This window comes from Dendrobates tinctorius, unplaced genomic scaffold (genome assembly GCF_039654945.1).
Source record: "Dendrobates tinctorius isolate UK_male_01 unplaced genomic scaffold, ASM3965494v1 ptg000070l, whole genome shotgun sequence".
In the NCBI taxonomy this organism is placed as follows: domain Eukaryota; kingdom Metazoa; phylum Chordata; class Amphibia; order Anura; family Dendrobatidae; genus Dendrobates; species Dendrobates tinctorius.
In genome coordinates this window covers 70,891,514-70,909,499 of record NW_027361738.1, presented here as the reverse complement: position 1 = coordinate 70,909,499, position 17,986 = coordinate 70,891,514, and the positions used below count along the sequence as shown (strand labels likewise).

The window sequence follows — 17,986 nt, the reverse complement described above, 5'->3', positions numbered from 1 at the left end:
CAATTTTTCTTAATCCTTTTATACTGATTCTTCGGGACATTGATTAACCATTTATAATAATGGCCACTATTAAAATCTAACAGACTATTTGCATCACACTTCTTAAAAAAAGTTTTAGTAAAAATCTTCCCTTCTGAATGGAAAATGGTCAGATCCAAATAATCTATACTCTCCATATTATATACCCATGAAAAGGTGAGACCCCATCATTCCTCTGAATGCTCTCCAGAAATTGTTCTATGTTATTACATTTATTATCAAAGACTATCATTAGGTCATCTATGTACCGTTTAAAAAATATAATATGCTCTGAAAAAATGGAATTTTCTATATAAATGAATTAAAAAATGGCCATAAATAGGTTAGCGAAAGTTGGCGCTACTTTCGAACCCATTGCGGTTCCGACTTGTTGGTGATATAGTTTTCCCTGAAAGTCAAAAAAATTATTGTGTAGTATAAACTTCATGCTATCCATTAAAAAAGCTTTCTGATTCAATGGTAAATGGGCATCTTCTTTCACATGTCTCCCAAAACAATACAATCCTAGATCATGTCTAATATTTGAATAGAGGGATGCAACATCTATAGTCAGAAACATGTATGAATCTTTCCACACTATATCCTTCATCAAATGAATCAGCTGAGCAGAATCCCTAAGAAAACTTTTCACAGACATCACATGGAAATACATTATATTATCTACATACGCTGCCAATCCTGACGTGAGAGAACCTATGCCAGAAATGATGGGCCTCCCTGGGGGGTTGTTTTGATCCTTATGAATCTTAGGAAGATGATAGAAAAAAGCCCTAGGGGGATTTTTCATAGTCAGAAAATTATATTCATTTTTATTTAAAATCCCCTCCTTTTTTCCAATTGTAATTAATTTATTATATTCAGTTACCGCACTCTTATAAATATCCATTGTGACCACTTTGTATGTATTCTCATCATTTAATATTCTATATGCCTCTTTCAAATATTCCTTCCTATCTTGGATTACAACTCCCCCCCCTTATCAGCTGGTCTAATAACCACCTCTGTGTTCTCTTTCAGACTTTTAACAGCCTCCCTTTCTGCTTTAGTCATATTTCTTTCATTTTTATAATCTGCAGGATTTATATTCTCAAAATCCTTCAGTACTAAATCAGAAAATGTTTTTAAAAACATTTTCTGATTTAGTACTGAAGGATTTTGAGAGTGCGGTAACTGAATATAATAAATTAATTACAACTGGAAAAAAGGAGGGGATTTTAAATAAAAATGAATATAATTTTCTGACTATGAAAAATCCCCCTAGGGCTTTTTTCTATCATCTTCCTAAGATTCATAAGGATCAAAATAACCCCCCAGGGAGGCCCATCATTTCTGGCATAGGTTCTCTCACGTCAGGATTGGCAGCGTATGTAGATAATATAATGTATTTCCATGTGATGTCTGTGAAAAGTTTTCTTAGGGATTCTGCTCAGCTGATTCATTTGATGAAGGATATAGTGTGGAAAGATTCATACGTGTTTCTGACTATAGATGTTGCATCCCTCTATTCAAATACTAGACATGATCTAGGATTGTATTGTTTTGGGAGACATGTGAAAGAAGATGCCCATTTACCATTGAATCAGAAAGCCTTTTTAATGGATAGCATGAAGTTTATACTACACAATAATTTTTTTGACTTTCAGGGAAAACTATATCACCAACAAGTCGGAACCGCAATGGGTTCGAAAGTAGCGCCAACTTTCGCTAACCTATTTATGGCCATTTTTAAATTCATTTATATAGAAAATTCCATTTTTTCAGAGCATATTATATTTTTTAAACGGTACATAGATGACCTAATGATAGTCTTTGATAATAAATGTAATAACATAGAACAATTTCTGGAGAGCATTCAGAGGAATGATTGGGGTCTCACCTTTTCATGGGTATATAATATGGAGAGTATAGAGTATTTGGATCTGACCATTTTCCATTCAGAAGGGAAGATTTTTACTAAAACTTTTTTTAAGAAGTGTGATGCAAATAGTCTGTTAGATTTTAATAGTGGCCATTATTATAAATGGTTAATCAATGTCCCGAAGAATCAGTATAAAAGGATTAAGAAAAATTGTAGTTTAGAGTCAGATTTTGTATCACAAGCCAAGGAATTGAAAAATAGGTTTATTGAGAAAAACTACCCAAAAAAACTGCTAGAAAAAGCATATAATGAGTGCGCAGGTTTGGAACAGATGGACCTGGTAAATCCTAAGAAAAAAGAAAAAGAGAATGATAGTTTCTCCTTAAACTTTTTAACTAATTTTACTAAACAAAATAAAAAAATTAGGAATATTTTACAGGATCATTGGTCTGTTCTTCTTAATGATCCAGTGTTGGGGAGTATGCTACCGAATAAACCAGGACTAATCTTTAAAAGATCCTCTACTCTTAGAAATATACTGGCCCCCAGTCACCTGAAAAAAGAAAAAATTAGGGATGAACAATGCAAAGAACCAGGAGTCTTTAAATGTAATACCGCTCGGTGTCTGTGTTGTGGCATGATTATGCATAATATGACCACATTCAGGTCAATTCAGAATAATAAGGTGTTTGATATAAAGTTTTCCCTGAATTGTAAAAGTAGTTTTGTGATATATCTGATAGAATGCGAATGTGGTTTACAGTATGTGGGTAAAACCACACAAGAACTGCATAACCGCATGAATTCGCACAGACACAATATAATTGAAGGTTTTATGTTCCATGGAGTATCAAAACATTGCACTATAAAACATGGGAAGAACCCATGTATTAAAGTGCCCCAATTGATTATGTTTCAGAAGACACTGTGAACAGGAGTGTCATTCTGATGAGAAAGGAAATTTACTGGATTCACAGGTTGCAGACTCTGCAACCATACGGTTTAAATGAAATATCTGACATCTTTAAATAATTTTGGTGTTCTGCATATTTGTCTGCTAAGGATTAGAGTAGTATTGGCATCTGATAATTGTGTGATGTCCATGCTATAACATTACAGCAAGGGAATGATCATATCGCTAACATATAAAGAGATACAATCGGCGGCATTTTACTATGATTGGAATAGTTGGCTGGTGCCTTGAAAAGGAACTGACAGCTCTGGAGATGTGGAGCCTTTGGCTGAGAGAACAGAAAAGTTTCTTGAGTGCAGAGCATGGGTCTGCTGTGCAGGATCGAATTCGCATAGGAGTACATACATTAATTAATATATGATCATCTGCCTGAAATATAAGGAAAGTAAAAGTATAATATGTTGAATGAAGGGTTAATACTGAAAGGAAGATATAAGTGCGGTTATATAAGAGATTTGTGAATGTTGTTCTGCTAATTGATATGATGTACCAAGAATTTTAGATTTTTATTGAGTATAATCATAATTTTATTATAATGTTTTACATTTTTTCTAGTGTGAAGTTTTACATATGTGTGTTTTTATAGAAGTGTGTTTTATAGATGAATTTTAGTGATTTTTGTGATTTTACATTATGTTGATAGTTATGTGTGAATTTTTTTAAGTGCAATGAGCACCTACCTCACTTCCCGGGGGAGTTAGTATATAAGGAGAATGGAATGTGATGCCAGTGTAACTTTGCTCCTGAGGAAGTGTACAGTGTGTACACGAAACGCGTAGAGTTTATGGAATAAAAAGAAAGTTATAATCACTGCTTGGTCCTTGGATTAACTCCTTGTGAACTTTGGACTGGAACAGCGCGATCCTGAAAGCCGGACTTCTCTCCTTCCTATATATGCAATTAAGTAATTTAACTCGCTTCCATATGTTTGACTAGGATTCTTTTATTTTCATAAATTAATTCCCTAATGAAATATTTAGGTAATTTTTTTTCGTGAGTTTGACACATAACGGCCAAGATTAATACTCACAGTTATGCAGACAATTGTTTTTAAATTTGTTTCTCAGTATTTAAAAATGATGTTTGTTTTATAAAAAAAAAAAAAATGGCGCTATCCCTGTCCACAAGTTATATACAGTATTGCAGACTCATTAACCCCAATGCAACTGTGCTGTAATACCAGGTACAACCTGTCTCTGATGAGCTGCGGTTTTAGGGGGGAAAGCAGCTATGCTTTTCTAATCCTGTACAACTTATTTAATTGCTTTTAATTGCCCAATTTGTTCTATGGGTGGAAGTTTGTTTTTTTTAAAATGAAGAATAAATAAAGAATGTGATGCTTATATTTGAGGAGCTGAAACATGTCTTATATTTTTGGCTTGAACTATTGAATGATGTAAATAAAATAGACATAAATGCAGAAAAGGCCTTGACGATAATTAACATATCTACGGTATAATCTAAAGCTTACTTTTGAAGGAATGATAAGAAACATCAATGGGTTCATCGCCTTGGATGGATTTAAATCCACAGAATATTCTGGAATTCCAAGTTCTACCAATGAACCATGCTTCACCAGTGAATCATTAATTGACCCTCCAAACGACTACCGTGAGGATAACGAAGAAGAGCTAACAATCTCCAGTACGTCTCACTTCAATTTACTTTGGTTTTAGTATCATCGATAGTCTGAAACTCAAACGAGAATGACATTAAAGAATGATATTCCCATCTCAGCAAGTTATCACCCATGCATAGGATAGGTTATAGCTTGCTGATCGTTAGGGGTCCGACCGTTGAAACCCCCATGGATCTTGAGAATTGGCCTCTGGGATGCCTCGTTGGAATAGAGTGGTGGCACTCCAAATTTTGACCTATCTCGCAATCTTGCTAAGTTGGCAATAACCTTTTAATTCTTGGAGTTATGACCGTTGAGAAATCGATTGTAACTCCACACATGGAGCTGAGCAAATCGATTCCAAACAATTTCACTTAGAATTTCTCAAAATTCACAGATTCTAACAAATACACATTTTTGAGTATTCAATTTTTGCTCAAGTGGCCTGGTCTTATCGTGAACAAAGCAGGCAACCAGGCATTGATTGATTAATTCAGACAGGAAAAAGAAGGTAATGCCAAATGCCAGCTTACCAATGAAATAAATGAGGATCCAGTGTACATGGAACCGACCACTTGTGTTGGCAATGTGGAAAAAGGAGGAGTTCCAGCTTCTGGTAAAATACCAAATGTTGTTTTTATTCCATCAAAAAATTCTTTGTCAAGCTTGACTAGGAACAACTGTGTTCGAAACGTGTTGCTTGCTGACCATCCTGTCTTTGATTTTTTTTTTAACTTTGATGGAATAAAGACAACATTTGATATTTTACCAACATACAATGACCACATAACAACTCAATCCATAAAGTAATTACATAACAGTGCTATACAATGTCTATATAACACTATATATAATTAGGATTCCTCATGGTTGTAAACTAATCTGGGACAGATTTTTTCGTAGTCATTTGTCACATACTGTATATCATGGACATGTTATAAATTATGCATTAAGGCAGCTAACAAATCTTTTGATTAAAAAAATAAATAAAAACAGCTGAAAATGTTTTAAAACTCCAAAAAGAACTATACTCATCTCTGAATTCTTGATGATCCAGCGTGGAGGTTGCCATGTAAGTGTTGCAGACAGTTAGTGGTCTACGTGGTCATGTGCCGTAGTACTGGTATCATGGACGCGGTAGCTGATCAGTGACGCCAGAGATATAAGTTCACTGATTGGCTGCGGCTGCCATATGCAGGCTTCATGGGGAATCAGTGGGAGCTGTTGCACTGGAACACCATGAGAACAGAACGTTGTATAACCCCTCATACATGTACCTAAACATATTTTTTAAATACTATTTTTGCATCTTTTACGGTAATTGTAAAGGTGATCTTTAACGATAATGTGCACCACTCAGGTGGTGGTATCACTAATGTATGGGCCTTGCCTAGAATATTCACTGGCCGCCATTTCCTTCTGCTCTTGGCGTAGCTTCAGTCCTGTTCTGCTAGTTGTGATGTGCCGGACCCCTCCAGTCTTTACTGGGCAGATAGAAGTCACTTCACAATGTAAGTCTCTGAGAGACAGAACAAGGCTCTCATAGGATTACATAGAGAGCTTGTGACTGTTACCTCAGTCAGGAGCTGTTTCCAGAAGATGGTACAGCGGGAGAGGAGTAGTGTCGGGAAGAACAGGATACAGGGGCTGGTTAGTATTTTACTGCTTAACATAGACAGACTGTAAGCATAGTGAGGTGTCAAGTTATAGCTTCTATTATACCAGATGGAAAGAGAAGGCGGAGCAGCAGAGTAGGAAAACAAGCAGAGAGAGACACAGAAAGATTGTGCTGAACTTTCTACCAAGTCTTTTATCTAACCCCAAAGCTGGATTCACATGCACACTACTAAGTACAGGTGTATAATGTCCTCCATGCTAACTGCTGATTCAGTCTGTATGCAAACTAAAGAATAAAAAGCAAGAATCCTTGCATGCCATAACGTGTATGGGAGACATATATAGTCATAGCAATTTATCTCCTTCCACCAGTTTGCATTCACGTGCAATATAAAGGGTTTAGTTCCTATACTTCACGGATTCTTGCTGGAAAGCTGTGCACCCCTGAAGACTGGCAGTTCTGAAGAGCGGAATAGTTAAGCTGCTGGCCCAAACTCTGCACTGTCCCATGCTGCAACCAGAGGAATTTTCCCTCTGCAGCATTGGAAGAGCGCAGGGAAACTGAAGCTCTCCCAATCCAGAGATTGAGACAGCTTCAGTGCAGCGCTTACAAGCTCCTAAGCTTGCCTTGGAGACAAACTACTGCTGATAGATGGCTGACGTAGCTGGTAACCTAGCAAATGAACAATACAGAATAACATTAAAAATCCCTGTGTTCTTTAAAATGTAGAGGATTTTTAAAAAGAGGTAAGTTGTTTTTTTACAAGCACCTTGCAGCTTTAACAATTTAACATAATGAGACGCCACCCCAAATTAATTTTCAGAGCTTGCACTGGGGAAACCTGGTTAATATGCAGGCCACAAACCATGCAATTGTCAGAAATAGCGCTATTCCCCATGACCGCTCATTCTGAAAAGTTACTTGGACGAACATTAGGTATAGTTACTCCTTAAAATGTAAAAAAAAAAAATCCAGCTATATATTCATGACCTATAAAACAAGATATAAAGGATTAAATGACACCACAAGCTGATTGGAGTAGTGGGAGCCTAAGGGGAGAAATCCTTCATTTTGCTGCACTGCGTCTGCAAATGTTCTGAACGCAAACTGTATTTGCTATTTGGAGTAATTTAATTTATTGAAGTTGAACTTGCCACAATTTTTACAAGAATCCATAGGAAAGACTGACAGATGATTTAGATTTAGCTCAGAATCAGTCTATCAGCTGCAAAGCCACACATTGATTTAATGGCATTTATCTTTGCCAAAGCCTGGATTACGTGAGAGTCAACGAAATGGATAGGAAATTTGGCAAGCGAAATCTGCCGACTATAGTGTATAATCCTTTAATAACTTTAATAATAGCTCCATACCCTCTGATTTCGATAGCGTGTCGTCAGCAGGCTATAAGTGACCAAAGCTGGGGGACCTGAACTATTCTTGCCGTCCAGGCATTAGTATCTGAACACTGACAAACGTAAGATACAATAATCCTAAAAGCACAATCTTCATATTTTTTTCTATTTCCTTAGAAAATCTGAACACATGTGACTTTGAGACTGGTTTTTGTGATTGGGAACCACTAAATTCCAATGGTTTGGATTGGAAAATAACAACTGGAAACATATATAGTGATATTAATAAAGACCATACAACCAATGGAGAAAACGGTAAGTAATACATCCAACATTGATCATATATAGGTATGCTTTTAGGAAATGCATAATCAGAAAATCTCCTAATATTTAAATTAGGATCTTGTGTTAAACACATATTTAAAACAAACTTTGGAAATGTATAGGTATTTTTTTTTAAATATCACATCACAATCTGTATTAAACCCCCCAAAAAAACTTGCAATTTTTACTTTGGCCACTGGGGTTATTCTAGATTCATGCTTCCTGTCCTTTCAGGAAATTCACATGTAAATTAGCTTTAATGAATGTGTGTAAAAGTCTTTTGAATAAAGGGGGAGCACGGGAGCGTTTACATCACCTCCCGTGATTGGTGGATTATGTGTTACTATTACCTGTGTATAGAGGTGATACCTGTAATTGTAATCCTGCCTCTGATGGCAAAGAGACTTCTGAAAAGTTTTCACTAAAAAACAGGAAGTATGATTCTAAAATTGCTCAACTGGCCAGTGTGAAAATTGGAAAATTGGCTTGCATCTGGCATAAACTGCAGCAGTTTGGTTGGATATCTAAATGAGACTATCACCAGCAGAAATTACCAGCGGACGGAAAGTATATAAAGCTGCACCCAAAAGGTGATCATGCAGACAAATGAGCAAATGAAAACACCTGTTACCCTATTCAATGAACAACAGCAGATACACCCTTTCTCTGGGTGTTTAGTTTCTGTTATCTTTGTTTCAGTCTTTTTAGGGTAACAGCTGTCTTCATTTACTCATTTGTTGGCACTATCACCTTTTGGGTGCAACTTTATACACTTTCCCACTGCTGGTATTTTTTGCTGGTGATAGTCCCATTTAGATATCCAACTATACTGCTTGTACTTGTTTTTTATTATGTATACCCCTTTTCACAAGTAAAGCACCACTGAATAAATGGTTCTATAATAATAAATAATAATAATAATAATACTGCTGTAGTTTAAGCCAGTCAGTGAAAGACCAGCTAGGGTTTATCTCTCTGCTCTTTATGTTCTCCGCCCTACACCTATCTTCTGTTTATTTTTAGGAAGTAGGCAACATATTCTATAACAGTACGTAACTTTATCCTTTATTTTGTATTTTATGGTTTGTTTCACTCACTCTGCGATCTCTTTCCATTTCAGCACACTTTCCCTTCTGTAGGTAATTTACACTCTCCTCTGCCCTCTGATTCTTTAGGAGAAACGTGAAGCACTCAATGGCCTTTCAGGCAGCATAGATCTGAGTTACCATTGTCTAGTCTGTGGTTAAGGCTATCTCTGCTCATGCAGGAACCACTAGGGACTGCGGGGTCAGGATCTGTAGTGTGTACGGGAACCGGCAGGGTCAGTTGCAATTTTCAGGGTGTTATTTTCCTAACTGAGTTGCTACACTATCATAACAAAAACTTAATTTTTTTTTTAAATTGCAGATTGTGATATAAAAAAAATTGCTTAAGTTTATAAAATAAATATATTTAACCCAAAAATCTGATGTAAAAAATAGTTAATTTTCTGATTATATGTTCCTTTAAAAGTTGTCAGCTCTCGAAACATGTCTGTTTTAGTACATGCTTGTATTCTTCTTGTAATAAAAGTTCCAGAGCATTGTCAAGTAAAATTCTGCACTGTGCCATATCTCTGTTATTGTTCTGAGAAAAGAGTAAATAATTGACAATTCATTGGTACCATTCCCCAAGGGGGTGTGTTCTGTTACACTGGTAGCAATGATTGGGCAATGCTAGGCCGTCAGGGACACCCCCCTACCCCCTCCTACTGATAACGCCCAGATGCTAGCTTTCTAATACATTTCTGGGAAAAAGAATACAGAAGTATCTTAAAGAAGATTTATAAAAATAAAAAGATGAGTGTTCAACACTGATACAGAAATTATGCGCTCCTAGCAAAGATCTGGTCTTCACAGGTGATTTGAATAAAAATATATTTATTTAGAAGAAGGGTTACAATTAAAAAAGAATGGATAAAAATGAGGTAAAGATATAAATTTGTGCTCTGAGCACACTCCATACTTGTTTGGTGCTGGCTGTTTTACACAGCAGATGCCTGTGAGTAATTTCTGCGACTGAAGTTATCTCCAATCGAAAGCAGTTTATTTGCCTTAGGCTGGGATCACGCTTGCGTGAAACTTGTATGAGTATGGGCACCTCAATGTTGTGAGTTCATTTTCCCCTTCATTACTGAGGCCCGAGGAACTCCCTCTTCTAGTAAAGAAAGGTAGTGAGCCTGATTATCAAACACCTGAGGCTGATGATGATGACTGGCTGAGTAGAGTTACTGACTGGATATAAGGCTGCCGACGCCCTTCTGCCCTGCGGGTGATTTCTCTGTGGGATCCTTGGAGACCAGTCTGAATTCCTGCTCTTCTAAAGCTAAGTTTGCTGCTCGGCCTTTTGCTTTGGTGCTTTGACTTTGTTTTGCTTTGTTTTTCTGGATTTCTGCCATTCCCTGCTGGGGTGTGCTGAATTCATTTAGCTCTGTCTTCTGAAAATACCTGAGTGCTGATTTAGTTTTTGAAGCCTAGCTGCTTCAGGGCCTTTTTCATATCAGCTTGTTGGCTTATGTCTTTGATAGGGTTTTGGCAGATTGCAGACAGCAGCCTTCCTGTCCTTTCCTATCTAGGTAGTTTTGGGCCCCGTCTTTGCTCAGTCTATCTTTCTGTCTGTGTTAGTGTTTTCATCTTGCTTCACCGTCATTATATGTTGGGGGCTGCCTATTGCTTTGGGGTCTGCTCTGGGGCAGTTTAGATTTCCCCTTTCTTTCTTTAGGCCTATGTAATTCTCCGGCTGTGATCGAGGGGTCTAGGGCATCGTAGGAACCCCCCACAGCTACTGCTAGTTGTGTTGATAGGTTCAGGGGTCTGCAATCTGATAGTTGCCAACTTCTCTGGTTTTCTGGACTTAGCTTGTATTTCTGCTTTTGCCTCCTACGGTGACTCATTCATAACAGAATCACCCGCCATACCGCAGATTCTAGGGTACTCAATAGCAGGAAAGAATTGTAAAAAAAAAAAAAAAAAAAGTGTATATTTTTTCCTCTATATCTCTGAGGCCGTAGGGGGAATTTTTTTTTCTCTCAATGGAGATAAAGCAATTGTCTGATCGTGTGGAGCAGCTCGCTGCGGAAGTGCAGGGAATTTCCGCCTACCTTGCTCATTCACATGCTGCTGAACCAAAGATTCCTACACCTGATGTATTTTTTGGGGATCGGTCTAAATTTTTGAATTTCAAAAATAACTGTAAATTATTTTTTGCCTTGAAGCCTAACTCGTCAGGGAGCTCCGCGCAGCAGGTTAAAATTGTCATCTCTTTGCTGCGTGGCGATCCCCAGGATTGGGCATTTTCTTTGAAACCAGATGATCCTATTCTGACTAATGTGAACGCATTCTTTCAAGCTTTGGGGTTGTTGTATGACGAACCTAATGCCATTGATCAGGCTGAAAAGACCCTGCTGGCATTGAGCCAGGGTCGTGATTCTGCAGAATTGTACTGTCAAAAATTCCGAAAGTGGGCAGTACTTACTACCTGGAATGATAATGCCTTGGCTGCTCTCTTTCGGAAGGGATTGTCAGAAGCCGTAAAAGATACTATGGTGGGATTTCCTGTTCCCTCTGGTCTTGACGATTCTATGTCATTAGCCATTCAGGTTGATCGGCGTTTGTGCGAACGCAAAGCTGCGCGAAAGGTGTTGCCACCTGTTGAACAAATGTCTGAGCCTATGCAATGTGATAGAGTTTTTTCCAGAGAGCAGCGTCAGGAGTTCAGAAGGCGTAATAAGTTGTGTTTTTTCTGTGGAGATGCCTCGCATATTATTTCTGTCTGTCCTAAACGAGAGAAACGCTTTGCACACACGTTTTCTGTTGGGGGTGTTCAACCTAAGTTTCTTCTGGCTATTACTCCGATCTGCTCCCTGTCCACATTTTCCGCCAAGGCTTTTGTGGATTCGGGAGCAGCCCTAAACCTAATGGACTTGGATTTTGCTAAACGTTGTGGATTTCCGATGACACCTCTGCAGACGCCTATCCCTTTGAGGGGGATTGATGCTACTCCTTTGGCTAAAAATAAACCCCAGTTTTGGACCCAGGTGGTAATGCGGGTCGCCCCAGACCATCAAGAAAATTGCAGATTTTTGGTGTTACATAATCTGCATGATACTATTGTTCTGGGGTTTCCCTGGTTACAGATTCATAATCCAGTTTTGGATTGGAAATCTGTGTCTGTGGTGAGTTGGGGTTGTCGGTGTGCCTTTAGTGAGGCTCCGGTGTTTTCCACCTCTCCTCAGTCGCATGATGTTCCTGATTATTTGGCGGACTTTTATGATGTATTTAGTGAGAATGAGTCTGCGTCTCTGCCTCCTCATAGGAGTTATGACTGTGCAATTGAACTGAGCCCGGGGTGTAAATTTCCCAAGGGTCGGCTCTTCAATTTATCTGTACCCGAGCACGAGGCTATGCGATCCTATATTAAGGAGGCGTTGGAGAAGGGTCATATTAGACCATCCTCGTCACCCTTAGGTGCCGGGTTTTTTTTTGTAGCCAAAAAGGATGGATCATTAAGACCTTGTATTGATTATCGTGCCCTCAACAAAATTACTGTTAAATATCAGTATCCGTTACCCCTGATTTCTGATCTATTCTCCAGAGTTAAAGGTGCTTGCTGGTTTACCAAGCTTGACCTCAGGGGGGCGTATAATCTTATTCGCATTAAGCATGGGGATGAATGGAAGACGGCGTTTAATACTCCGGAGGGACATTTTGAGTACCTGGTGATGCCTTTTGGGCTCACTAATGCCCCTTCTGTCTTCCAGTGCTTCATGAACGATATTTTCCGAGATTTTGTCGATAAATTTTTGATTATCTATCTGGATGATATTTTGATCTTCTCCAAGGATTGGGATTCTCATGTGGAACATATTCGGACTGTGTTCCGGATCTTGAGGGAGAATTCCCTGTATGTCAAAGGATCTAAATGCCTTTTTGGAGTACAGAGGATTTCTTTTTTGGGATTTATTTTGTCCCCGTCAACTATTGAAATGGACCCGGCCAAGGTACAGGCCATTTACGATTGGGTTCAGCCCACTTCTTTGAAGGCCCTCTAGAAGTTTTTGGGTTTTGCTAATTTTTATCGGAAATTTATAGCAAAATTTTCTAGTATTGCCAAGCCATTGACTGATTTGACTAAAAAGGGTGCTGATGTGTTATATTGGTCTCCGGAGGCTGTTTCTTCCTTTCAGGAGCTGAAGCGAAGATTCACCTCCGCCCCGGTTTTGCGGCAACCTGATGTCTCACTTCCATTCCAGGTAGAGGGGGATGCTTCTGAGATTGGTGCAGGAGCTGTTTTGTCCCAAAAGGATCCTGTAACATCTAAAATGAATCCCTGTGCTTTCTTTTCCCGAAAGTTCTCTCCATCTGAACGTAACTATGATGTGGGGAATAGGGAACTGTTGGCCATGAAATGGGCATTTGAGGAGTGGAGACATTGGTTGGAGGGCGCTAAGCATCAAGTCGTGGTCCTCACTGACCACAAGAATTTGATTTACCTAGAGTCGGCTAAGCGTTTGAACCCTAGACAGGCTAGGTGGGCCTTGTTTTTTACACGTTTTGATTTTGTGGTTTCTTTTCTTCCTGGAACAAAGAATGTCAAGGCAGACGCCCTCTCTATTAGCTTCTTTGCTGATTCTCCTGTGGTGACCAAGCCTGCTACCATCTTAGGCGAAGGGGTGGTTCTTTCTGCCATCTCGCCCGATTTGAGACGTGCTCTGGAAGAGTTCCAGGAGGACAAACCTGAGCGTTGTCCCAGTGGAAAGTTGTATGTTCCTGACCAGTGGAAGAAGAGAGTGATGTCTGAAGTTCATTGCTCTGCTTTGGCTGGTCATCTAGGTATTTTTGGTACTAGAGATCTGGTGAGTCGGTTTTTTTGGTGGCCCTCCTTGTCTCGTGATGTCAGGAATTTTGTGCAGTCCTGTGGGACGTGCTCCCGGTCTAAATCGTGTTCTCGCTCTAGTAGGTTGTTGATGCCTTTGCCTGTCCCCAAGAGGCCATGGACCCATATTTCAATGGATTTCATCTCTGATATGCCTGTCTCTCAGAGGATGACTGTTATTTGGGTGATTTGTGATAGGTTCTCTAAGATGGTTCATCTTGTACCACTCCCTAAGTTGCCGTCTTCCTCTGAGTTGGTGCCCCTGTTTTTACAACAGGTGGTTCGTTTGCACGGGATTCCTGAGAACATTGTATCTGACAGAGGAGTCCAGTTTGTGTCTAGATTTTGGATAACTTTCTGTTCCAGGCTGGGAATTCAGTTGTCCTTCTCCTCTGCTTTTCACCCTCAGACCAATGGGCAGACAGAGAGAACAAACCAGACCTTGGAGTCATATTTGAGATGTTTTATTTCTGCTGATCAGGATGATTGGGTTTCATTTTTGCCCTTGGCCGAATTTGCTTTAAATAATAGAGCTAGTTCTACCACTTTGATGTCACCTTTTTTTTGTAACTTTGGGTTTCATCCTCGATTTTCTTCAGGGCAGGTGGAGCCCTCTGCCTGCCCAGGTGTTGACACTGTGGTGGAGAGAATGCACCAGATCTGGGACCAAGTGGTGGATAAGTTATCTCTCTCCCAGGAAAAGGCCCAGCAGTTTTCCAACCGACATAGGACCATTGGTCCCCAATTTAAGGTTGGTGATATGGTGTGGTTATCATCAAAAAATATTGCTATGAAGGTGGCTTCTCCTAAGTTTAAACCTAGATTTTTTGGACCTTACAAGATTGTGGAGATTATTAATCCGGTCTCTTTTCGTTTGGCTCTTCCTGTCACATTTAATATCCATAATGTGTTCCATAAATCTTCGTTGAAGAGGTTTGTTGAACCTGTTGTTCCGGGGGTGGCACCTCCAGACCCTGTATTGGTTGAAGGTAACATGGAATATGAGGTAGAGAAAGTACTGGATTCCCGTCTGGCTAGACGGAGACTCCAGTATTTGGTTAAGTGGAAGGGTTATGGTCAGGAGGATAATTCCTGGGTCTCTGCCTCTGATATTCATGCCAAAAGATTGGTGCGTGCCTTTCATCGGGCTCACCCTGATCGCCCTGGCGGCGTAGTTGAGGGTTCGGTGACCCCTCCTCAAGAGGGAGGTACTGTTGTGAGTTCATTTTCCCCTTCATTACTGAGGCCCGAGGAACTCCCTCTTCTGGTAAAGAAAGGTAGTGAGCCTGATTATCAAACACCTGAGGCTGATGATGATGACTGGCTGAGTGGAGTTACTGACTAGATATCAGGCTGCCAACGCCTTTCTGCCCTGCGGGTGATTTCTCTGTGGGATCCTTGGAGACCAGTCTGAACTCCTGCTCTTCTAAAGCTAAGTTTGTTGCTCGGCCTTTTGCTTTGGTGCTTTGACTTTGTTTTGCTTTGTTTTTCTGGATTTCTGCCATTCCCTGCTGGGGTGTGCTGAATTCATTTAGCTCTGTCTTCTGAAAATACCTGAGTGCTGATTTAGTTTTTGAAGCCTAGCTGCTTCAGGGCCTTTTTCATATCAGCTTGTTGGCTTATGTCTTTGATAGGGTTTTGGCAGATTGCAGACAGCAGCCTTCCTGTCCTTTCCTATCTAGGTAGTTTTGGGCCCCGTCTTTGCTCAGTCTATCTTTCTGTCTGTGTTAGTATTTTCATCTTGCTTCACCGTCATTATATGTTGGGGGCTGCCTATTGCTTTGGGGTCTGCTCTGGGGCAGTTTAGATTTCCCCTTTCTTTCTTTAGGCCTATGTAATTCTCCGGCTGTGATCAAGGGGTCTAGGGCATCGTAGGAACCCCCCACAGCTACTGCTAGTTGTGTTGATAGGTTCAGGGGTCTGCAATCTGATAGTTGCCAACTTCTCTGGTTTTCTGGACTTAGCTTGTATTTCTGCTTTTGCCTCCTACGGTGACTCATTCATAACACCTCAATATCCAGCACTGCCGCCGACACTCGGGACCGGAGTGTGCGGCTGCATAGAAATACATGCAGCCGCACACTCCGGTCCCGAGTGCAGGCGGCAGTGCCAGATATTGAGGTGCCCATACTCATGCGAGTTTCTCGCAAGTGTGATACCGGCCTTAATGACATCCAAGTGGTAAGACAGGAGTGAGCTCCCATCACACCAATTAGAGCCTGGAACCTGATTGATTTGTTATTTCCTTGATTAATATATATCCTTTTGAAATCTATACTGTGTAGGGTCATACATAGAAAAATGTGAACCCCACAGTAATGGTACAAATTTGGATCTCTACTTGGATCTCCTAGATTTCTATATATCCATCTGCACAGTATATATTCCTTGTAAAGCTATATTTTAACCAGGGAAAAGGAAATTTACAAAAAAGTTTAAAAAACCAAACAGGTCAGAATTTGTTATGATTTTTTTTCCTCTAGATTGGCGAGTTGCAAAATCTTTGAACGTCCCTTTACACCAAAATTTTACATTTTTCACACCTGTCTTTTGAAAAGTGGCTACAAGTATCAGCAGGGTTAAGGGAGAGGATGCGAGGTGACCATCTGACCTAAAACTAATTTCAGAAATGTGCTCAATTTATATTGTAAATTTACATGGGCTCATAGTAAGCCTGGGTTTTAATTTCTGCCTTCGGCCCAAGATGCATCAAAGTCAACAAGAGGTGTGAGCTTCAATAAATTTGGCGCGCTTTATTCTCCGACTCTGTATGAAACAGCTGTCTGAGGAAGTGAGGAGGTGACCATATGACCAATTTATATTGCAAATTTACATGGGCTCATAGTAAGGCTGGGTTTTAATTTCTGTATTTGGAATGGCCCAAGATGCACCAAAGTTTACAATAAATTTGGCTCGCATTACTCTCCGACACTTAGGATTAAGTCTACTGTATGGAACACCTGTCTTAAAATAAACCATATTGTTCATCAATATCTCACTGTGCGAGTGATAAGGAATAGAAATACGGTGATACTGTATCTGAGGGTAACTTGTCCAATAAATTAGATATTACTGTGGGGGATCTGTTAGGAATATTCATTCTGTTGTTGCCACAGATGAATTCTCATTTATTTATGATCCTGGGGAAAGGGTTATGCAAGTCAGGAACGGCTCAGAAAGGTAAAAGCAAATGGCTATAAATAATACAGCGCAGAAGATCGAAAGCCAGCAGAATACACAGGACAATTTAATACTGGAGAAACTCGCAAAACATTCTGTTATCAGAGGCAGTAACTGAAAAAAACAAACTTCTCCAAAGGAGAAAAAAAAATAGAAAAAAATTGATTTGTATCCAACTTTTTTTTGTATAAACCAAGACAATTCTCTGTTTGGAGTGCAGCTCCGGATAAAAAGTGCAGCTTATGGGTCTTATTATTCGGCAACAGCCAACGTAACTGTATCCCAAGTGTCAGGATTCGGAGAGACGCTGTTTTTTCTGTTGGCATTGTCTCAAAACTCATCTGTCTTCTCCAAAGCTTATCTGTCATTCCAGAGACTGTCATTGGAATCATCAGATATATCCACTCTTACCTTTCCATAAATTTTACTTACATGGACAACCCCTTTTTTTTAAAAGAAGTAGTCTCCCTTGTAAAATATTAAAAAAATAGATATTCCATACCGGCAAACCTCTAATAATATCGGTGCTAGGTCTGCCTGGGGTTGTTATGCCATGTGAGCCCTGCAGACCACCATCAGACCACCGCCATTGGGCTGCTGTGCTCTTTGTTTCATCGGAAGAATGGCAGACAAGTGAAGGAAGTGTGAGCTCGGAAGCTCAATAGCAGCCACTGATTGGTTGCGGTGCTCACGTGACTTAATACTGCGTCATCATATTCCACAGTGCTTTACATACATTTTTTTTATTTTACAGGGTTAGCTATTTCATTTAAAAAAAAATGTTATTCCAGGTAGTGGACAATCCCTTTAAATTCTACAATTTCTCATGATAGAAATTCAATGCATTACCATGACATGCTAGAAAAACCTGCGTCAGATTGCTGCGCACATCCATAACCACTGGATGGACACATGTAGGCACATTCAGCCAAGAGAATCTCCGGACACCAAGCTAATCTCCTGGTGCCACTCATCTTAGGATAATTCTACAGAGGTTACCCGAGGAAGAAAAGATCATACATGTGAAGTTCTTTTATCAAAAGATAGGGTAGGGGAAAAGGAAAGTCAGCTCACCACAGCATACTGGTCTGTAATAGTGGAAGTCCTC

The 17,986-nt window shown here is 39.7% G+C and overlaps 1 protein-coding gene across 2 annotated transcripts in view; it reads left to right on the top strand.

Annotated features, from left to right (window-relative positions):
• The window catches only part of MALRD1 (MAM and LDL receptor class A domain containing 1), a 586,417-nt gene that overhangs the window by 115,861 nt on the left and 452,570 nt on the right, over window positions 1-17,986 (top strand). For both annotated transcript variants that reach the window (XR_012233447.1, XM_073581848.1), the window contains exons 9-10: window positions 4,337-4,514; window positions 7,639-7,776. Coding sequence is in view for 1 of the 2 variants with exons in the window: in XM_073581848.1 (XP_073437949.1) it covers window positions 4,337-4,514; window positions 7,639-7,776 (316 nt within the window). In the remaining variant the exon portion in view is untranslated. The remainder of the gene's footprint in view (window positions 1-4,336; window positions 4,515-7,638; window positions 7,777-17,986) is intronic.